General features: G+C 35.4%; 1 protein-coding gene across 1 annotated transcript in view; it reads left to right on the top strand.

Annotated features, from left to right (window-relative positions):
• LOC111061262 (secretory carrier-associated membrane protein 1) overlaps positions 1-19,107 on the top strand; it is a 38,751-nt gene extending 19,644 nt beyond the window's left edge. The window contains 4 exon segments of the mRNA XM_039435304.1: positions 20-121; positions 2,255-2,384; positions 5,653-5,845; positions 17,498-19,107. Coding sequence (XP_039291238.1) covers positions 20-121; positions 2,255-2,384; positions 5,653-5,835 — 415 coding nt within the window. The 3' untranslated portion in view covers positions 5,836-5,845; positions 17,498-19,107.
• Positions 19,108-24,387: the final 5,280 nt, after the last annotated feature.

Genomic DNA, 24,387 nt, shown 5'->3' with positions numbered 1-24,387 from the left:
TTGTTATGTTTTATTGCAGAAACGATAGCTCTTTCAACTTTATGGTCTTCTTCTTCATTTTCTTCATCCAGTTCATCATCACAGTGATTCAGACCCTTGGAATGCCTGGAGGCGGAACCTGGTAATTGAACTTTCCACTAGTTTTTAATATCTTGTCTTTTTATTCAGTTTGTCGGGTCTTTAAGGGTGTGCACCACGCTTTTGAAAATAATTCATAGATGACATTTCTCAATGTTTGGATAGTATCAAGTTACCTGAATGGAACAGATTTCTAAGTAAAAACGTTTAAAATCGTTAATACTTTTTCCTTCAGTTACCTTGAAAAGTGACCATTCCTGTACTGATTACAGAACGCAAAGAATCACTTTTCCGCTCTTGTGCGCAAAGTATTACTTTGCGTACTCTTAATACTTTGCGTATTATCTTGCAGCCATCCCAATCAGCTGTTGACATTGTTAGCGTGTATTTTGAATGCGAATTTGTTCTATCTATATTTTTCTGATGATTTTCAAATAAATAAAAATGAGAACTCGTTAAATTATACATTTTGAATATTATTAATTATTATTCATTATTTCAAATAATATTTTTTTTCATTCATAAATTGATTAGTTGAAAAATTATTTAAAAATTAAGATTTACTCAAAACTATTCAAATTTTCAAATTAATTGGATTAATTTAATTTCTAATTTGAATAAATTATTGATTATTAATTTTCAATTGGATTATCAAGTTTGGAATAAATTAAAGTTGTTATTAATAACAAAATTATACAGACAAACGTTTGATGGATTTCAGCCATCATTTTACCCATAATCAACCAATTAACCAAATAACCACCCTCGCCTACGGCTCGTGCGTAAACGTTTCTTTCGGTGCAGCAAACTGTCACTTTGCGCACTAGTTGCACAAATAACTATTTGAGATATGAGCGCCGGAAGATGAAATCTTTGGGCAGATCTATTTCCGAATTGATAACAAATTCACGAAGTTTTGAGGGTACAGTCCGGGTCGTGATCTTTATTAGAACAAACAGCTAAATAATATTACCTTCACAAATATTATTATACAGGAGGTTTCATTGGGGATCCTATTTGAAATTGAAAATTACTGTGTCGCTTCAACATCTTTGACCCTCTTATGAATCCACATTCATTTTTTTAAATGAGAAGTTGGTCATTGTAATACATGGTTTCGATACAGAGTTCCAAGAGGGGATGGTTCCAAAATGAATGGCGAAGTCGCACATTGATATCATTCTCAACCTTATCATTTTGTTGATGTAAAAGTTGTATAATAACCAGCTGAATTCATGTGCCAGCGCATGAAGGTCTGTCTTTGTGATAGCTACCAAATAACCTCAGCTGATGCTATGAATGAATGGAAAAACTGTGCTAATTGAATTCTACAGCTGACTAAATGATGAATCAAAGCAATATTTTTTCTTATGTACTTCCAATATTATCCTGAAAAACGACGAAGGAGTGAGTCTATTTTGTTTTTCAACGAACTTGACCTGTAAAAAGGTTCGAACGATTCAAAATTTGAAGCTGATTGATCAATCCTTTCTAAAGTTATTGTAGAACATATAAACAGACGGACAACGACTTGCTAACGCTCATTCAATTATTAAATGAAAATCCAAATTAAATGCTGTTCAAATCACCCCGGAGACGTCTGCTACTGCAAATATTGACAACAGGTTAAACAGCTATAGTGATGTCCACGTTATAATAGCAGTGGAGAAAGATAGGAGAACAACGTTGCCGATCCTCAGTCTTGTCAATGCCTTCTATAGAAGTTAGCTGATACAGGTTTATTGGTTTAATATTTACTGTTCATTCTCGTTTAAAATTATCAATTATATTTTATTAAGTAATAAACTATAGTTTTCAATAATTTCATAATGAATTTCCTAAATGAAGATGAAATATTTTGTTGATTGATTCCACATTGTTAAAAGATGATCTGGCAACAAAGCAAAGCAAGAAAGAGATAGCGCTATCCGCTTTGTTGAATGATAGACAAGGATAACAATACAGTTGCTAATCAAACACTGCCATTATAACGTGGACCTCACTGTAGCCGTTTACCCTGTTGTCAATATTTGCAGTACAGAAGTCTTCGGGGTGATTTACAGCATTTAATTTGAATTTTCGTTTATTACCCTAGTAGCACAAAAATATTTTTAAAATATTGGCATTCAGTAATTTGAAAGTGAGAACTCGCTAACACTCGTTGAATTGATTGCAGTGGCCTAGCAACAGCCATAATGACCCTGATGGAGGGAACTCCGAGCGGCATTGTGATTGGCCTGTTTCTGCTGGTCCTTGGTCTTGGATTCGGCACTGCTGCTCTGCTCGACCTCCTTCTACTCACCAAGGTCTGTATCTACTATATAAATAATCCTGAATTTGAAGACATGCCAGTCAATTCAGCAATTTGAATTAGGTTTGAAAGAATGGCTTGTACAAAGTGCGGCAGCGAAACTTCCTTTTTTAAAAGTAAATAAAACATTTGTAAGGATTAGAAAGCTTGTATTTATTTTTTGTAATGTAGACACATATACAGAGTGTTTCAGAAGTAGCGTCGAACATTTTAGGGTATTGTTCCTAGATGATAGGAGACTACAAAAATGTCGTATTTGAAGTGTCCAAAACTCAGCGGTTATTCTTAAAGCTGCCATTTTGTTTTTTCCACTTAGGGATTTCTATCTCTGATCTGAAATTTGGCACAAATATCTATGCTATAATGACTCAACTTAAAAAAAATGAAATAAAAATTTTCGATGTAAATATTCAAAATGGCAACTATTTTAAATTGTTGATTGCAAATTTCACGAAAACCGTTCATTTTACAAAAAATTTACAAGAAACAAAAAAGTTAGCAAATTTTATCAAGATTTCAAGGATACCTTATTTATTAAGATTGGTCAAAGAATAACAGATAAATTAATTCTTTTCGTACTGCATGCATGACCAATTTTCACCATTTAAACATCAATATTAAATTTTCAATTCGAATTGTATTTAAGATGAATCTTTGAAACTCGGTATGGCTCCATATGGCCATCCAGCTGATTTTACAATGTTTTACTTTCCTTGCCCCATTACCATAGGTAAGGAAAGTATTGCTTTCCGAAAAAAATTAAGGTACCCCAATTTCTACATTTCTATACGATTCAAGGTCCCCTGAGTGCGAAAAAGTGGTTTTTGGGTATTGGTCTGTATGTGTGTGTGTGTGTGTGTATGAGTGTATGTGCGTCTGTGTACACGATATCTCATCTCCCAATTAACGGAATGACTTGAAATTTGGAACTTAAGGTTCTTTCATTATAAGGATCCGACACGAACAATTTCGATCAAATGCAATTCAAGATGTCGTTTAAAATGGCAAAAATGTTGTCAAAAACAGGGTTTTTCGTGATTTTCTCGGAAACGGCTTCAACGATTTTGATCAAATTCATACCTTAAATAGTCATCGATAAGCTCTATCAACTGCCATAAGTCCCATATCTGTAAAAATTCCAGGAGCTCCGCCCCATCAATGCAGATAGATTCCCAATTATCAGGCTTCAGATACAATTTAAACAAAAAAAATCAAGTGGAGTAGATTGAGCATGAAAATCTCTACAATTAATGTTCAGTAACATTTTTACCTAAAATTGAAAATAAGCTTTAAATTCGAGAAAATGTGATTATTCAATTGAAAATTATTGTTGATTCTATTGAATCATTCACTATGAAGAGATAGCAGACCTCATGTGTGTCTCCTGCGTTATTGCCCTGTCACTAGCTGGCTAAAAGTTTTGAATAGTAGACTTGAGATGCGCGGGAACACTAGCGTCAGGTGATCAATTTTCATAACGGCAAGGAAAGTTGTGTGAGTGCGCCACACCAGATTTTTTCAGAAGATGATCTTGTTTGTTCATGGTCATGCTTGCAGTACGAAAAGAATTAATTTCTCTGTTATTCTTTGACCAATCTTAAAAAATAAGGAATCCTTGAAATTTTGTTGACTTTTTTGTCTCTTGTACATTTTCTGTAAAGTGAACTGTTTTCTTGAAATTCGCCATCAAAAATTAAAAATGGCCGCCATTTTGGATATTTACATCGAAAATTTTTATTTCATTTTTTAAAGTTGAGTCTTTATAGCATAAATATCCATGCCAAATTTCAGATCAATACAACCAACATTTCGTTCTTGAGATAGAAATTCCCAAGTGAAAAAACAAATTGGAGCTATAAGGATAACCGCTGAGTCTTGGACAATTCAAATACGACATTTGTAGTCTCTTATCATCTAGGAACAATACCCTAAAATGTTAAAGGAAAGTATTGCTTTCCGAAAAAAATTAAGGTACCCCAATTTCTAAATTTCTATACGTTTCAAGGTCCCCTGAGTCCAAAAAAGTGGTTTTTGGGTATTGGTCTGTATGTGTGTGTGTCTGTGTACACAATATCTCGTCTCCCAATTAACGGATTGACTTGAAATTTGGAACTTAAGGTCCTTACACTATAAGGATCCGACACGAACAATTTCGATCAAATGCAATTCAAGATGGCGGCTACAATGGCGAAAATGTTGTCAAAAACAGGGGTTTTCGTGATTTTTTCGAAAACGGCACCAACGATTTTGATCAAATTTATACCTCAAATAGTCATTTATAAGCTCTATCAACAAGTCCCATATCTGTAAAAATTCCAGGAGCTCCACCCCATCTATGCAAAGTTTGATTTTAGATTTCCAATTATCAGGCTTCAGATACAATTTAAACAAAAAATTTCAAGTGGAAAAGATTTATCATGAAAATCTCTACATTTAATGTTCAGTAACATTTTCACCTAAAATTGAAAATAAATTCGAAATTCGAGAAAATGTGATTATCCAATTGCAAACTGTTGGCAACTGTTGATTCTATTAAATCATTCACTATGAAGAGATAGCAGACCTCGTGTGTCTCCAGCATTATTGTATTGACTTGAGATGCGCGTGAACACTAGCGTCAGGTGATCAATTTTCATAACGGCAAGGAAAGTTGTGTGAGTGCGCCACACCAGATTTTTCTATTTTCTTTCTACTGATTCACAAAATTTTAATTCTAATAATAATGCCGCGGTACGAACGACGTCCAAACTTGGGTCGTAGAGCTCGAAATGCTGTAAATTTAGATCATGCACGGGAAAATCAGCAGCAAGGAGATATACCATTCGATTCCCAGCAAGTTGCGTTCAACTACCTATATTTAAAAATACAAACTGCTGCACAACTAACTAAGCACATAGTAAGTCTATATTGAGATATAAATTGAAATGTAAATACTGATTGTTGGATAATTTTCATAAAAATTTAGTGCATCAGATAAATCTAAGGCTAAGCACACCTGAGGAGGCGCGGCTTGGTGATACAAAGTGTTGATCTTATGGAGATTGCCTCATCTCACCGTTCCATGCCATGCCCGGTGGCAATCAGTGTGTATGATTTCTTCCATTCAAACCAAGCACCTGGATGCAAAATGCCGCATCACGCCTCCTCAGGTGTGCATCCAGCTAAAGTTTGTAATTAGATGCGCTAACTATTTGGCGGTACGAAGTTCGCCGGGCCAGCTAGTTATATATAATTATGGTGTTTGCATTATTGTGTGTTGACAGGTGCACCGCATCTATCGGTCGACGGGCGCCAGCTTCGCTAAGGCTCAACAGGAGTTCACGTCTGAGTTCCTGCGTAACGAACACGTGCGGACGGCGGCTGGCTCTGCCATGTCGGCTGCCGTCTCGTCGCAGTTCCAGCCGTCTGCCACCACCCCGCCCGCCCAGCAACTGCCCCGGTACTAGGCGACAAACGGTGCATGCTATACTCTATTCTACTTCTCTATCTCTTCCTTATCAATTCAACTCTTTATCCTAAGTCAACCTTCCAGTAGTCGCGCCCTACTCAATCACACGAGCAGTCGCTTGTACTTTTTATAACACCCAATTTTCCAAGTGTTATGTACTCTGTTTCGTTCAAAACATTAATTAATTGTATAATTACTTTTTTGTCATAGTCATTCAATTTCAGCTGTTCAAGCCGGTAAACAGCTGATTGTAGAACAAATAAACATATGATTCTCATTACAGCATACTATACTGTAATAAAATCATATGTTTTCTTGTTTTCACAGTCGAGTATGTTTCCTAGTTCCGAATTTGGAACAGCAAAACTGGTACAAACAAAGACCTTAAAGAAGCATAGACTCACATGCAGCGCTATTGTCGTACTTGGAATTGAAATCGGCCATTGAGGGGGCAACCTATAAGATTATTACATACCAATGCCTTTGTAATCTATATTACAAATATATAGATATAATATCTCGTGCTAAATACCCCAATGGCGGCCTTCAATTTCAAGTAAAAGCTATCATTGGGAAGGCATAGGCATTGTTGGTCTATATCACTTTAAGGTCTTGGGTACAAAACAAGGTCTATAAATACAGGTCATGACACAATCCCGTGATGCATTGCAAAATCGCCATTTTATGGGGTTCTAGTTCACCAATTTACGGATTGAACAACATGATGTGTTATTATTTGTAATATTGTTCAAGGGATGTTACTTGGCTTAGGCCCGGTTGCACAGCAGCCGGTTAAATTTTAACTGTGATTAATTCCACGAGAACCAATCATAGAAGGCCTTTCTGATAAGACGGCTTCTCTGATTGGTTCTCGAGGAATTAATCACGGTTAAAATATAACCGGCTGCTGTGCAACCGGCACTTTGAATTGTAAAATAAATTGTTCCAACAGAATAATAATATTTAGATTCCAGCTAGGAACTGAATTGTTGATTTTTAGATTTAATTGATCGGGAACTTGAAACTCTTTTTGAAATTATTGGCCTCGCATATTTTTGTCTTGTCCCAATGCCTTTTGAATCATAATCCTTGAGTAACAAGGATAAGAACAATTTTTAATATTAAATAAATGAATAATTGAAGCATTTATTATTGAAATTTCATTATCAAAAAATGAAAACCTGAATTAACATATTATCTGAACTAGAATATTGTTTTTAAAATGCATAATTTTGTTACAAGCAAATTGAATTAGATTAGATTTTCAATTGTACCGCAGATTTTATAGACCTTGGTACAAAAACCGCCTTTTAGCGCTCCAGGTGGAAGTTTTGTCAACTACAACCAAGAAATTCCTGATTCGAAACTTGTAAACTAGTTATGTATATAGAATGCATGTAGTAATGTTAGCTCAAGCAGGTAATGTTTTCTGTATCTCAATTATTCTTTTCTAGATTATTATGACAAAAAATAATGTAAGCTACTTGGACGTGAATTTCTTTTGCAGTGCTCGAATGAAATTTTAGTCGAGGCGTCAGCCGAGACTAGAAACATCATTCTCGCCTGCAAAAGACCCCTTCCCGCCCTTGTGACTTGAGATACTATTTCCATCTTCTTGGATTATTTTACGCCTATGAACATTTGGATGATTACCATTTCATAGCCCAATAAGGTACACGAAGCAAAGCCATCAATTCTGTGTTATTGGTTCGTTTACAGTCCCCGTATACAGTCTTTCCCTATCTTATGCACAGTGCGACTTATGCACTGTCGCGACTAAATGGCACCTAAAGATTGAACCATTGCTCGGTTGATACTGCAACTCAGTGGAGTGATGGGGAGAAAGTTTTGGAATGCATAGATGACTCATTCACTGACACCACCCCTTCCAATAGTTTTGTGCAGCAAAAAAACTGACACTGTTGTACTTTCTACAACAGCGCGACTGCCGGAAGTTTAAGGAACTGGAATAACCAACCGGCTTTTTAAAAAAGAATTAAGTTATTTATTTCAACTAAATTTATTTTCAATAAATAAATACATCTAATACATGGTTATAAGCGACGTACGCTCTACGAGCTCTAGCAACAGACTGACTCTTAAAAGCAACTAAACTAATGGCTAGTAAATAACAATGCATAGATAAATAGAAATAAAAATCTCAGTACCATTTTTGAATTATTTTATCACAACATGTTTCGGACATTCGTGCTGGCATGAATGCCATTTGAAACATGTTGTGATAAAATAATTCAAAAAGGGTACTGAGATTTTTATTTCTATTTATATTACAAGGAGCCCTAACAGAAAAGAGACAACGATGCATAGCTACTACATCAGCATTTTAAAAGGGGTTTACCAAATGTAACTCAAGACTTACAATGTTATCTTGTATATGAATGCATCACATTAATTTGTGTGAAAAATAAAAATGAATTAAAGAATAAAAGAACAAGTTTATTCTTATATGAAAAACAAATAGCAAAGAAACACAACATAAACCCAGTTTTTTATGTTGATTGTTATTAAATTCTCGGAGACTAATCATTAATTTTCATTTCACTAGAAATTTTACACTATGAAAAACTATAAAAGTTCAGTTTGTCCATTGATGGCCCAAGTAGTTCTGAGATTATGAGAGCAGTAAAAACGATATAGTCTGCGTACACTATCACAAATTGATTTTAAACTAGTTCAAATGCTTTCTTCTCTTCAGCCTCCTGGTAAGATGTTCGTTGTGTAGTGGTTGGCTTGCCTCAGGGTTTACATGATGAAGGAGTTTCGACTCATGGCAAATCGACTTCTCACTGGACACAAATGGAATGCGTAGATCTCTATGCAAGTCATTGGGCCATATGAATAAAACAAAAGCATATGCTCATGAGCATGAGCATGGAGCATAAGGTTTTGCTCATCAGCATTTGCTCATTTTTATATGAATAAGCTTCACCTTATATGGCCCATTGGGCGATATTAATAAAGTTGAGCATTTGCTTATACTTCTAAAATATGGAGCATTTGCTTCATTTTTATGAATAAACGTGAGCAAAACCTTTTGCTCATGCTCATCAAAAAATAGTCTGAGCATTTGATCAATTGTATAAATGATCTAGAGCATTTGCTCAACTTTTGAAGCAAATGCTTCAAAAAAGGTGAGACTAGTCTAGAGCAGCTTTTCACCTTTTGTTCATAGTTAAAATGGCTCAACTAATTTTTCGTATGAGGAAGAGGAAACTATACCAGATACGATCACAACCAATAGTTGAGAACTATAAAACTTTCTTTAGATTCATGAAATATATCACCATTATTCCTACAGAAGAATAAATACAATGTCATACCTGATATAAAGATAGCCATCACAAAATAGGAAATAGGCATTTAAAAAGATGAGAGTGTAGACAGTTATAAGAAGGCAATTGATATTATAAGAATATGCTGAAGATTATTATAGAGATGACATTTTTTACGCTATTATTTCAAAATTCTAAACTCAACTAACCTAAAACTCTAATCATAAATAGAAAACAGAGCAGACGACGCAAACACAAGCGGTGCTCCCTACTTGCATATTTAGCGCTTCCGTGAGATATAAAAACAAAGTAAGGCTACAAAAGCGAATCAGCTGATGAAAAATCTTTAAAATATGTTAGCATTTGCTCCAGAGTTCAGGAGCATAAGGTAAGAGTATAAGGTAAAGCTTATTAATATAAAAATGAGCAAATGCTTTTGCTTATGAGCAAAACCTTATGCTCCATGCTCTTGCTCATGAGCATTTGTTCTGGTTTTATTCATATGGGCCATTGTCTCTGATGTATGCTACCAAGGAGCGTTGACCATATTCCTTAATACTTTATTTTGAAATGTCTGTATCATATTGATGTTACTTTAACATCCCCATAGTTGGATCCCAAATTGGTTTCAAGATTTGCTTGTAGAGAATGATCTTGTTTTTCAAAGATAGGGTGGATTGGCGACCAAGCAACCAATACATTTGTCCATATTTTATAACAAGCTGTTTTCTTTTGATTTTGATGTGCTCCTTCCTCAGCCCAGTTAAGCTGGATTTGCACACTACATTAGTGACATTGAAGAGTATAATTTCCATTAATTCTAATGGTACTTTCATAGAGAAAAGGTAGCTTGAGAAGATATAGAATCGTTGGTAGCACTGGGCTGCCTTGTTAGTGCTCAAATCTGTAGCTCCGTATTTCTTGTAATATTTAAGTATTCAAAGTGGAATAGTTGACAATTTGTTATTATCAAGTGAGTTATTAAGTTCTAGTTTACCTTCTGATGATATCCACTGGTCACAAACTGTAAGTAGACAATATTAATAATCTGGCGAAGAGCGCGTACTTTTCACTCGATCTTGGAGGATTTCGGCCATTTCTAATTGCCAGTATTTGCCTGATGAGTACGATACGAGCAGTAAACAACTACTGAGTAAATTTTGTCGTCTGTTGTGAACCGAAGTGATAACATCAACATCGAGAAGCAGATAGCGAGAATAGAGAGTTTATCTCTGGTTGTCAAAATACCGTTACTTCTCAGCTGTTCCAACTGTTGCGTGTTTACTCGTATCCATGACAACGTTTCTATCTGAACAGTTTCAATCTCAGCCGTTTTTCCAGACGCGGGTGATTTGGATTCAGAGTGATTTATTATTTTGATGGTGGAATTAAGTTGATAAGGGAGACCACTCATTTCATCTATTAATACCCTGTATATGAGGATTGTCAGATTATGAACTTGGAATGGAATTATAATTTATGATATCCTAATAATTATTCCCATCAAATCAGGAGCTTCCATATCCTTGGCCTTGACAGCTCTCTTGGCAGTCCTTGGTTTTCCTTTCTGCTGATCCTTTTCTGGGTGTCCTTCTCTCTTCTGCCTTCCCGATCGTCATATCCCACACTAAAATGTCGAGTTTCATTGAAAAATTTCAAACAAAAAAGGTGAATCAGGGCATAAAAACCGACGGTTACAGTTACAGACGGGATCGCTCGTTGGCTAATGGGAATATTGCATGGCGCTGTCTCAAGGTGGGGTGTTCCGCGAGTTTGAAAACGGACACCAGCATTGGGAGTATTGTTGAATATGGCGGAGCCCATAGCCATGCGAGGGTTGTGGCAAATACGGTCCCAGATGGCAATGATAAGGATGTCAGAGGTAATAGGCGCGATATCTCGCTTGATGAAAGTGGCTTAATTTCTCCAATAAAATCCTCTAGTCGGGAAAATTGTGTGTCAAACACCCCGGTGGTATGTGATATGGGTGTTAATACACCTACAGCTAGGACGGTCAGTGTTGATGAGGATCGAAGCCTGCGAGAATTGGAGCTCTTGCAACAGAGAGATGACCTGATAGCTTTCTCAAGTAATATGACAAATGAGATTGAACAAATAAAAACTAAAAGCCAATCAGAAAGTTGTGAATTAAACTAGTTAATTTTATTACTCAAGGCTGAGAAAAAATCATTGTCTGATAGAGTCCTCTCAATGTCCACTTCAATTGAAACTTTGGAGGCGGACAATGTTGCTCTGAGGAACGAGAAAGCACTGGATAAAATTGAGATAAATAAATGGAGGACACTATACGATGAGTTATTTGTGAAATCAAAAGAGTACCTTGAGGAGAAACTTTCAGGGATCGACAAGCCGCCCATTTTCACCCAATCAGAACTCGACGGTGCTCATTCTGAAGGTGGATGTGAATTGAAACCTCAGTCCAGCGGCTCTGTACATAATAAATCTAATCTTATGCACAAAAATTCTGATAGAACAAGCTCAATCGATTCATCTTCTAATATTAAAGTCCATCACTACGCAGATAGTCAAGGAAAGAATGTGAGAAGTGAATTTACAAGGAAAAGCAATCACAGTTTCACTTCATTTGTCAAACCTGGCGCTAAATTTCAAGACGTACTACCAGAGAATTTAGCAGATTACGGTGAAAGAGACTTTCTAGTGATTCAAGCTGGCTCAAACGATGTGTCCAAGAATGAGGCGGGAGACGTGCTAGTGGCGCTACGGAAGAATTTGGCGTATCTCTACAGAACTAATGTTATTGTTTTCTCCATTCCTCATCGATATGACTTGGCGGTCTGGTCATGTGTTAATAAGGCGATAGCACAGACTAACAAGAAGATGCAACAAATTTGTAATCTGTTCTCAAACTGTAGTTTTATTGATATTAGTAATATAGGTAAAATATGCCATACGTCTCACGGTATGCATCTAAATAAGCAGGGGAAGAAATATGTTAGTGACAGCATTATGAAATACATTGACATTCAACTATCAAATTTGGAATCATCTCCACCGATAGCACTTAATTTTTTAGAGTAGAGTCGAGTCTCACAACGGAGCTAAGCTTTGAGGCAACTAATAGTTCAGGGTTGAAGATGGGTTTCATTAACGTTCAGGGTTTCATTAACAAAGATTTAATTATGAATGAATTTGCACTGGATAACAATATTGATATTATCTGTATTAGCGAGCACTGGTGTAGAAGGGATGAATTATCTTTTGTTAAACTGAATGATTATTGCTTGTTGAACGGGTTTTGTAGGATACAACACATGAGAGGTGGTGTAGCTATATACAGTAAAAGTTCGAATGACTCGTTCGAGTCTTTAAATTGTGACTTTCTCTGCAAAGAGTTGGATTTCGAAGTAACAGGTGTGGTAAATCGCATCACCAGACTGGTGATTGTCTCTCTGTACAGGTCTCCAAATGGAAAACCAAAAATATTTTTGGAAAACATGGAGAAGCTTTTAGACTTTTTACATAGACCTGAATTTAAAAATTTTCAAATATTTATAGGGGGTGACGTAAATTCTGAATTTGATGTTAAGAAAAACCAACGGAGCACAACTGAACTAATAAATTTGCTAAGACAGCACAATATGATTTATTCGAATAGCGAGAATACTAGAGGGAATGCCTGTCTGGACAACATTTTCACTAATGTTTGGAATGCTGCTACTACCAATAAAGTAGTATCATTTAGTCACTCAGACCATAAGTTCTTGACAATTGAATGTCATAATGATGCAACTGTTGTAGGCGGTAGTCATTTTAAGATAGTAGTTACTAGACCTATTAATAAGGACAACATATTTAGATTTAAGAATCTACTGTATAATTGTGACTGGTCTAATTTATTATATACAAATGAGCTGTCTGCTAATGATGCATTTCAGAGATTTTTTCATCAGTTCACTAAAGCATTTAATGAGTGTATTCCACAACGTGAATGTAAGGTTTTAAATAATGGTCGCATGAGGGTCAAGCACGATAGAAATGATAACTGGTACACCCCGTATCTGTCGGCTCTTAAGGAACACTTATTGTTGCTGTTGACTATACATGACAAATATCAAACTATAGATACTAGACTAGCGTATATCAAATGTAGAAATGAGTATAAAATCGCTATAAGAGAGGCTAAAAGGTTACATAATAAGAACTCCATTGAAAACTCAAAAAATAAATGTAAGGCTGCCTGGAAGACAATAAATAATGTAGCCAAGGAATCAAGACGGACAATAACTATGCAACCGGAGACACCTAACAACTTTTTCATTCAGTCAGTTAGAGAAATCAGAGCCTCTGTGAATGGACCCAGCACTTTTAGAATTGATATGCAAGCAATCAACGGGCCAAGTTTGCCACAATTTTTCAATTTCTGTCAGGTGTTGCCTGAGGTGGTTATAAGTATAGTAAAAGGTTTCAAGTCTTCGAGTAGCAGAGACGTCTATGGAGTATCTGTTAATTTATTGAAGGAGATAATTGATAGTATAGTGGAGCCTCTGACTCACTGTTTAAACAAGTGTCTTAAGGAAGGAGTGTTCCCTGAAGAGCTGAAGAAGGCGAGGGTTGTGCCCATTTATAAAAAAGGTGACAAGAACTGCCCAAGTAGCTATAGACCCATTTCTATTGTTCCGGTCTTGGCCAAAATATTGGAAACAATTATGTACATGCAGTTATCTGAGCATTTCGAGGAGTTCCAACTAATGAATGAGTGTCAATTTGGCTTTAGGAGGGGAAGGTCCACAGTGGATGCTCTTCAAAAAGTGGCGAGAAGGGTACTGCAGTCATTCGAGCAGGGAAGCTTCACTCAAGCCACCTTCTGTGACTTGAGTCGAGCTTTCGAGTGTGTAGATTCGGGGATTCTGCTTGACAAGTTGAGGTATTATGGAGCTGGGCACATTGCCCTTAAGCTTTTGAGGTCGTACCTAACGAACCGTACGCAATTGGTGACTGTAGGCAGTGATAATAATAAGTCTGCATTGTTAAATATAGAATCAGGCGTGCCACAAGGCTCAATACTTGGCCCTTTTCTTTTTCTTGTCATGATAAATGATCTGCCTGCCTACATAGGGTCTGATACGGTGCTCTACGCAGATGACACTACATTCTTGCACACCAATAATGATTTGAGAGGCCTTATCCAAGAGACGGAGAGTACGATGGAACGAGCATCTCTCTGGTTCAGGGCGAATGGCTTTGTATTGAATTCAGATAAGACAGAAAGAATCAATTTCAATTTGAAATACGGAGCTACTCTCAACGCATCTAGTATAAAATTTCTTGGTGTACATTTAGATCCAAAACTCACTTGGGAGCCTCATGTCAAATATGTAAGCACTAAGCTGTGTAGAGTGATCTATCTGCTGAGAAGCCTCGCTAATACGGTACCAAAATTATATTTACGGACAGCATACTTTTCTTTCTTTCACAGTCTCATGTCTTATGGTATTCTTCTATGGGGAAATTCAGCGCACATTAACGATATTCTCCTGCTACAAAAAAAAGCCGTGCGAATAATCACGGAATCACCTTATTTAGAACACTGTAGGCCTTTATTCATAAATAATAAAATTCTGACAGTAATAAATCAGTACATATATTCTGTTTTGTTATACACTAAGGAGAATCTGCATCGTTATCAATTAAGAAATACTGTTCACTCTGTTAATACCAGAAACAATAGACAGATCTATATTCAATACCAAAGATTGTCTAAATCTTTAAACAGTTTTGAAGCAGTTGGGCAAAAGGTGTATAATAAGTTACCACTACACCTCCAACAAACACCCCTAAAACTGTTCAAAATAAAGGTGCACGATTGGCTGGCAAAAAATCCTTTTTATAAATTAAGTGAATTTTACGAGAGCAGAATCAGCATACCTTAATTCTTATTGTTAGCACGTATGAACTAGCTGCTTAATTTTGTAATATTGTCTTTGTTCAACTTTGTATTGAGTATTATTATTTTTGTTGTGGCGAAATAAAATTTGATTTGATTTTCTCCACTGATAATGGCAGTGGACCTCACTATAGTACGGTAGCTCTTTTTATTTTCCTTGCCCTATTACCATAAGTAAGGAAAGTATTGCTTTCCGACAAAAAAATTGAGGTACCCCAATTTCTAAATTTCTATACGTTCCAAGGTCCTCTGAGTCCAAAAAATTGGTTTTTGGGTATTGGTCTGTATGTGTGTGTGTGTGTATGAGTGTATGTGCGTCTGTGTACATGATATCTCTTCTCCCAATTAACGGAATGACTTGGAATTTGGAACGTAAGGTCCTTACAATATAAGGATCCGACACGAACAATTTCGATCTAATTCAATTCTAGATGGCGGATAAAATGTCGAAAATGTTGTAAAAAAACAGGGTTTTTCGAGATTTTATCGAAAACGGCTACAACTATTTTGATCAAATTTATAACTAAAATAGTCATTGACAAGCTCTATCAACTGCCTCAAGTCCCATATCTGTAAAAATTCCAGGAGCTCCGCCCCATCTATGCAAAGTTCGATTTTAGATTCCCAATCATCAGGCTTCAGATACAATTTAAACAAAAAATTCCATGTGGAAAAGATTGAGCATGAAAATCTCTACAATTAATGTTTAGTAACATTTTCACCTAAAATTTAAAATAAGCTCGAAATTCGAGAAAATGTGATTATTCAATTTCAAACTGTTGGCAACTGTTGATTCTATTAAATAATTTACTATGAAGAGATAGCAGACTTCCTGTGTCTCCAGAGTTATTGTACTGTCACCAGCTGGCTTGGATCTTTGAATAGTAGACTTAAGATGCGCGTGAACACTAACGTCAGGTGATGAGTTTTCATAACGGCAAGGAAAGCTGTGTGAGTGCGCCACACCAGATTTTTCTTGAAGCTATGTGACGCTGGTAGTCTCTCATACTTTGCCAATCATACACACTCACCCGTCCATGACAGTAACAATATTCTGTTGTATTATCTACTTCTTCATTTCTTCTTTCTTAGTAATTTTCAAATTTTTACAGGCTAGTCTTCTCCATATCACTTTCTTTATACTTTGCTTTGATAATCAAAAATGTAGTTTGATGTAGACAGATTTTGCATGTAGCATAATTATGTAGAATAGACTCATTATGATTTTGTATGTTTATCATCTGCTCTATATTTTCTCTTGATTTATTTGCTTGAAAATACCTTAGACCAGTTCTATAACTGGGCCCTGTTCCAAAAAACTTATAAGTCACGTAATACAGGAGAATCACCATTCCAATTACATGCTCAATATAGCCCATAAAATCAGCTGTTCCTGTATTACAGGACTTCTAAGTTTTTATGAAACAGGGGCCAGGTCTAAGGAAAATACTTTAAGGAAGATACTTTGAGTTATCAATATTGTATGCCTCATTTGCATGCAATAATTAATAATCCACTCAACAGCTGATTTATGATGAATAATAATTCTATAGTCTGATTTTTACGGTAATAATGTCTTATGAAGGAGGCTCATTTTCCTTTTATATTATCCTTAAAATGCAAAATTTAAAAAAAAAACTTATATATACGTCGACGCACAATTTAAAATGGGATATACCTGTCAAATTTCATGAAAATATAATTATCAGATTCTCTTAGATATTGATAAGTAGAATCTTTGTTATCAAATATGTAGATTACATTTAGAGCCGGTTTCCGAGCTCGGGTTTTAGCTAGGTTCTAGACTTTAAACAGCTAGAGTCAACAAATCGGCTTTCTGAAACGGGGCGTAGTCGCAGTTTTTATGATAATCTTCATTTTCTCATTTCTATAATAATAATTTCCAATTATTGGAAATGTTTTTCCTTGACGAAATTAAACATTCCTAAATAATTCAAAATAGCTGAAACTTTACACTATTTTCTCTTTATTATTTCATTTTGTGTTCAATTTTCTAGTTTTTCGAAATTTAATTTAAACTTGGACTACTCGCACACAGGCAGTAATGCCTCTGCGAGATTAGGCTATATATTTTTTATTATATTATTGGTATGTCTGCTGTAATTTCTGAGGTGCTTACATTATCTTACTTTTATTATAGTGTATTATTTTATGCTAAACAACTGAAAGTGCTTGTAAAATTTATGAAATAAAAAACTTTGAATTGAATTGACTACGCCCCGTTTCAGAAAGCCAAATTTCTGACTCCAGCTATTCAAAATCTAGAACTAAGCTCAATCCCGAGCTCGGAAACCAGCCCTAAGTTTTATACATTCCCCTACCACTTGAATTCACATTTTGTTTCTCAATGGGGTTTTATAGAATCCATTCGTTTACTTTCTAATTCACTAATTTATTTTGCTTTTTCTGTTTTGTTACAGTTGAATACTGCTCGCACCTAGACTACAGGGGCACCCGCTGTACTTGATTACCTATATAACAACACATCTTTATCAACACTATTGTTGACCTGGTGAAAAACTAAAAATGACACTTTCTTGCTTTTGCTAATTAATCAACTTGAAAAAGTGTGCATGATAATTATCATCTACATCGATATAATGTTATTATATATTATAATTCATCCTACCATTGACTTGTAAATTGTTTATTAGTTTCAATAATCAAATGGTATGATGCAAATGCTGTTATATACTCCAAGGGCCGGTTTCCTAGCTCGGGATTTTGGCCCGCCGCAAAGTAGACCCACGCTAATCGACGAAAAGCAACCCACGCCGTGGGATGTTTTGTGAACCATTGCTAGGCTTCTCCAGACATCTGTGTAATGATAATAATACATGCAATGAATAATCTACTTGTCAGCTGATAGATTAAGAATAATTCCATAGCAATGGTTTACAAAAAATACCACGGCGTCGGTTGCAGTGGCGTGGATTAGCGTGGGTCTACTTTGCGGCGGACCTTAGCCAAGTTCTAGACTTTAAACAGTTGGAGTCAGAAAATTGGCATTCCGAAACGAGGCGTAGTCGCAGTTTTTATTATAATCTTTATTTTCTCATTTCTATGATTGGAAACGTTTTTCCTTGACGAAAGGGAACATTCCTAAATAATTCAAAACCGGAGTCCATGTTTAAATTAGATTTCGAAAAACTTGAAATTTGATAACAAAATAAAATAAAGATAAAATAGTGTAAAGTTTCAGCTATTTTTGAATTATTTTAGGAAGTTTTATTTCGTCAAGGAAAAACGTTTCCAATTAGAGAAATGAGAAAATAAAGATGAACATAAAAACAGTGACCAAGCCCCGTTTCGGGAAGCCAATTTTCTGACTCCAGCTGTTTAAAGTTCAGTACTTAGCTGAATCCCGAGCTCGGGAACCGGCCCTCAGTTTGTTTATTAGACATAATTGATATAATGTTACTACTCACAGTTTTGAGGTTTAGCTTGATCTATAGTAAGTGCACAAGAGGAATTTGTTTCGCGCATGCGCAGTGAAACATATAGGCCGCCAACTGTATTAAGCCACACCATTGTATTCTGAACGGTACCTCAGAGCTAGAGGATCGTAAGTCCATTTTTAGACAAAATAACGATGTTTTTAGTGGGTCTTGCTCAGTTTTTTGAACTCTATAGATTGAAGATAGATTCGTAAGTCCTCCGAAGGTGATTGTTTTGAAGATAGCCACAGCTAAAAGAGCGTAAGTCCAGTAAGCATTGAAACTGAAACAACGTGAGTCCAATAATTGACAAGTAAGTGTAATGCTGATTTGACTTACGCTCTTTTAGCCCCGGCTGGGAGTGTAATACTTTTGGGCTCTCCTGAACAATTAGCCGTTTGAGACTTACGCCCTTCTAACACTGAGGTACAGTGAGGTATTGTCATGAAAATCTTCTATAATATGACACCACATCGTATTTATATCAAATTCTCCTTCATGGCCCGGTTGCACAAAAGCATGTCAAGTTTTGATCATTATTAAATCCCACGAGAACCAAGGTATTTTTGAAAGAAGTCTTCTCTAATTAATAATTATTAAACGAAAATCCAAATTGAATGCTGTTAATCACAATAATTATTAATTCACTAACATTTGAATAAATGCAATATCTCAGTAATTTTCATCTTCTCTGATTGGTTCTCAAGGAAATTAATCAATTAAAGAAGCCTGTGATTGGCTCTCTTGAATATTTAACATTATTTTGTGCAACTGAGCCATATTATCGATATGACTGTATATTTATAATATTATCGTATAAAGCTATAGGTATTTTTGGAATACTGGTGAATATCATCGTCTTAAGCCTCATTTTGGCCAAGTTTATTTACTAAATAAATTCATTTATTTTGTTCATTATTTACTAGAATTCATTTTTAAACAAGTGTCTATTTCATTCCAAACTCTTATAGAATCTGTCTATAGTCTAGAAGTGTTTTAATATGTATTGTGTGATAGTAAGTTTTATCAGCTCATGCTTTTCTGTGAGTGTAAGGTGAAAGTTTATGTTATTTTTCTCTGGAACTTAGCAAAAATATGAATTACGGTAATAATTATTATCAAACTAAAATCCAAATTATTATTAATTCATTAGCTTTTGAATAAATTCAATATCTCAGTAATTTCCATCTAAAAATATAAACTTATACGTCAAGTTACTGACATTTGAAAAGAGGCTGTTGAAAAACTAGAACTGTCATTGAGAGAGCAATCTTAGGGCTTTTATTAGAGCATAGGGTTTTTATTAGAGTCATCAGGGCAGGAAGCTTTCCGATTGAAAAAACGCCTTATATGGTCTTGCCCTTCGTCATAGTACCTATCACAATATATTCGCTGTTCACAAATTTATCCATGTGTTACTGGAATAATGTGTTCTGTAATCATATAATTTATTTTTCCTACAGATACCTTGAAAAGTGACTATTTGTGCACTGATTGCAGGCCGCAAAGAATCACTTTTCCGCACTAGTGCGCAAAGTGAATACTTTGCGTACTCCAAATTTGCAGCATGACAACGCAAAATAGTTAGTAGGTTATATGGAGCACCAGTGCAGCAAAATCAAAATTAAGTTGGTAACTGCACTGACTTATAGTGAGACCCGCCCACCTGACTCATGAATGGCAGTGGAGAACAGTGTTGCCTTGCCTGCCTGCCTGCTATTATAACTGCCTTCATTATAGTCATTTCAATGCTTACATAACATCAACCCCCACCCTTCAAGCAGTCACATTAATTTTCAATTGAATTACTATTCATTATAATTCAATTATTATTATTCAATTTTAAATAAATTAAGGTTTTTATTAATAAAATTACACAGAAAAACATTTGATGGATTTCCGGGAATTTTACCCATAATTACCTACTTTTCATATTTAACGGTAACTGTAGGAAAAAATAATGTGAAATATGTGCGCAAAGTTCGTTTGCTGCACTCAAGAAACCATTCCGCCCTCGCCTCGGGCGTAAACGTTTCTTTCGGTGCAGCAAACTGTCACTTTGCGCGCTAGTTGCACAATAACTATTTCGCCACACTGCACAGAAAGCAGCTGTTTTCCAGTCCCTACGTAGATCTGAAAGACATTGTTTGCAGACGACTCTCGTCTGACGTCAGAACAAGTTTCTTTCCAGCTAAGGCCGGAAAGAGTACCCTTTCCGGCCGCGTTTTGAAAATGTGTTTGGACAACTGTGCCATATGGTGCATTGTGTTCAGGAGGGTGAGATCGGAAATTTCCACCCCACTTTGAGTACCCTACGACGTCTGGTTCTTGAGATATGAACCGAGATATCTCGAAGTTTCCCCCCCCATAAAACATTCTTATTCAATTTATTATTCTTATATAGCTGATGCCAGAAAGTTAGGGGGCTTCGTGGGTCACATGGTGTTACCTACTCACAGCTGATGCAATGCATCTATCTATTGCCAAGCTAGATGACAACTCTACTTGACAACATCAGATGTTGGAACGCCTAACTTTTTGGCGTCAGCAAGCCTCGCCCAGGAAACTATCCTCATACCGTAAACACAAACTTTCTGTGCTTGTAGCGTAATATACTATATTCAACAATGATAAAACTCTAAGGAAAACCCGGCTTATAGTCCTTAGTATTCCATTCCCGAATTTTGATTGCACATTAGCCAATAGATGTTATGATTCTTCAGCACTTTCAAACATATAGTACCAGTTGCACAACAGCCTGTTAAATTTTAACCGTGATTAATTTCATGAGAACCAATCTGAAAAGGTGTTTTTGGAATGACAGCTTCTCTGATTGGTTCTCGTGGAATTAGTCATGGTTAAAATTTAACAGGCTGTTGTGCAACCGGGCCGTAAAGCTTTATCCCAAATAAAATACATAATCACAATCAAATGATGGTATACAATATTTTGACTAATGACTTTTCTTGATTGTATTTTTTTGAGCAACCTCTTTCTAAATAAAATGTGGTTGATATGTGTTGATATTTATATTAGTGTTAAAAGTCAGTCACCTTAATGTGCTAGATGCCTTTACACGATAATTTATTGTATTCTATAATTTCATTGACTTATATAATAATTGTTGTAGTTCAAACACATGTTTGTTTTGCTATGTGTATGTATATATTATATTGAATTTATAATACACGTCTAGTTTAAATATTGTGTTTCTGTTTATCTTTAACTTGATAAAACCTGTATCCTATTACAATTAAGCAAGAAATTTCTGTATATAATTATTTATTTATTTGGGTACCGTATATGGGTATTTATTTATGTCCAATGGATCTCGAAAACGCATCTAACGATTCTCACAAAATTTGGAAAAAGTAGGTCTATGATATAAAAATTCTATTGCACCCCTCATCCCTGGAAAAACTCGCTGAAGGACATCAAAAGAATAATAATTTTCCATTCTTGGAAAAACAGCTGAGAATTTCGTCGTCTGTTGTTAAAAATATTACCTCCTCCTCTCTTACATAAGAGAAATCACTCATCTTCAAATGCTTATAACTGAAGAATAGGAGTGAATGTCGCCAATGTGATTACATATTATTGTTCCTCTCGTCAAGTACTAACATTCCTGAGAGTTAGAGCGATTTAAAATGTTGACCATTTCTGCAAAAATCTGAATTCATGGATTTTATGAAAAATGCAAATCAACCAGATTTGGATGTTATTCGTGCTATGGATATAGAGGTTGACCTGACAAGTGTTGTGCTATGATATAGGACGTTTCGCTACAATACAGAGTGAGTTATTCACTCAAACATATAATCTTTCCACCACTCACAGATCAGAGAAATCAATCATCTTCAAATGCTTATAACTCAAGAATAGGAGTGAATATTGCCAATGTGATGACACATTATTACTCGTCATGTACCTGATTGAGCGATTTTAATATTTGAACATTTTTGCAAAAATCATTTTTCATGCCATCATGGATATTTGATTATTTTAAACGAGAATGAACCATTAATATTACATCAATAAATCTGTATCAGCTATCGTCTATAGAACAAGACAGAGGATCGGCAACGTTTTTCTCCACTGCCATTATAACGTGGACCTCACTATAGCTTAGTTTATTTTTATTTAATTTTTGTCACAGTGGCTGTGTTGCTATAGCTTTTATTTTTATTTTCAATTTATACAGCTTTCTGTGACTAAACTACAGTGAGGTCCACGTTATAATGGCAGTGGAGAAAGATGGAGAAAAACGTTGCTGATCCTCTCTTGTCAATTATTAACATTCTACATTGTTAAAAGACGATCTGCTTTCTGTGAAAATCAACTAAACTACAGTGAGGTCCACGTTATAATGGCACTGGAGAAAGATAGGAGAAAAACGTTGCCGATCCTCTGTCTTGTCAATTATCAATTCTACATTGTTAAAAGACGATCTGGCAACAGAGCAAAGCGTGATAGAGATAGTGCTATCCGCTTTGTTGAATGGTAGACAAGGATAGCAATATCATTGCTTATCGAACACTGCCATATAACGTGGACCTGACTAGAATAGAATAGCTTTTATTGATTAATCAGAAAACATACATTACCGTACAAATTATAAATTTCAATCCATGTAAGCATTGACCCTTGGTCAATGACCATCAGGGTGAGTTGAGCATTTTCATTATTATATTTACAATGTTGAGTCCGGGCCCAAATGTCATTCCGTGGTCATTTTTGAGTATCAGCCGTGGAACATGTCTCAATTCTTCGTTATGTCTAGCCTAATAAGGATCGTGATGATGATAAGTCGAAATCACAGGCAAACACCTCGGAAACAAGATGGCCGCCAAAATTTTCAGGGTTTCATTGTAAAATTTCATTTACATTGATATAGCAAATTTACATTGCTATATTGCTTGTATTTCAATAACCGTTCAAGATATTCAACCGTTTTTTCAGACGAAAATATTTTAAAAACCTTCCTCTACAATTTTTGTTTTATAAAATTTTCCTCTGAAAAGCATATTTTTTTAGTTACAACCTTCAAAAGTCCAAAACAATTTTTTTCTAAATTTGTTCAAATTTCATTCCATTACAACTTTTTTTGTGCAAGAGATACAGAGAAATTTTGAATCTATGAAATTCAAAGCGTTTTTTCAACTTTGAAACGATATAGCTTGATGCGCTGTACGTCAAAAAATGAGTTCTCCAGCGCCCTCCAAAGAAAACCCTGCATGTTTTGTGGTGCGTTTTTCCATATGCATGAGGTAACAAGGTAGAACTATAAAATCAATTTTTTCATGACTACTTTAAGATAGAGACTTGCAAATGGTCATATGTCATTTTGAAGCTTTGGAAATATTCAACAACACTGTGCCAATAATACTAGTGTTTGTCTACTACGAATACATATACAGAGTGCCCAGAGTGGAAAGTGAAATATTGTTTCCGAAAAATGTATGTTTCAAGTTTTTGAAGTTGAATAAATAATGGAAAGAGTGGTCAAAATGAAATGATTAGCCTATCTGGAACATCATTGTTTGGTTAATTCTAAACACTTGGTGGTTAAACCAATTCGATATCTCTCACAATACTAATAGCATGCGATATAAAATTTCTGTCAATATGACTGCCATCTTGATTTTTTCAACGATGTCGAATATTTCGTTGTTTCCATCATCAATATTCTTATTCGTCTTGTAACGAAGAGATTGAGACCATTTGCAAGTTTTTTGGAAATTTTGCATTTCAAAATAATATAAATGGAAAAGGAGCCTCTTCCATACGCAAATATTAGAGTAAAAATCAGGAATTATTCATCATAAATCAGCTGACAAGTGATTACACAGATGTGTGGAGAAGCCAGTCTATTG

Source organism: Nilaparvata lugens, chromosome 9, assembly GCF_014356525.2.
Source record: "Nilaparvata lugens isolate BPH chromosome 9, ASM1435652v1, whole genome shotgun sequence".
In the NCBI taxonomy this organism is placed as follows: domain Eukaryota; kingdom Metazoa; phylum Arthropoda; class Insecta; order Hemiptera; family Delphacidae; genus Nilaparvata; species Nilaparvata lugens.
The sequence above is the reverse complement of the archived record's forward strand: the minus strand, read 5'-3'. Positions and strand labels throughout refer to the sequence as shown.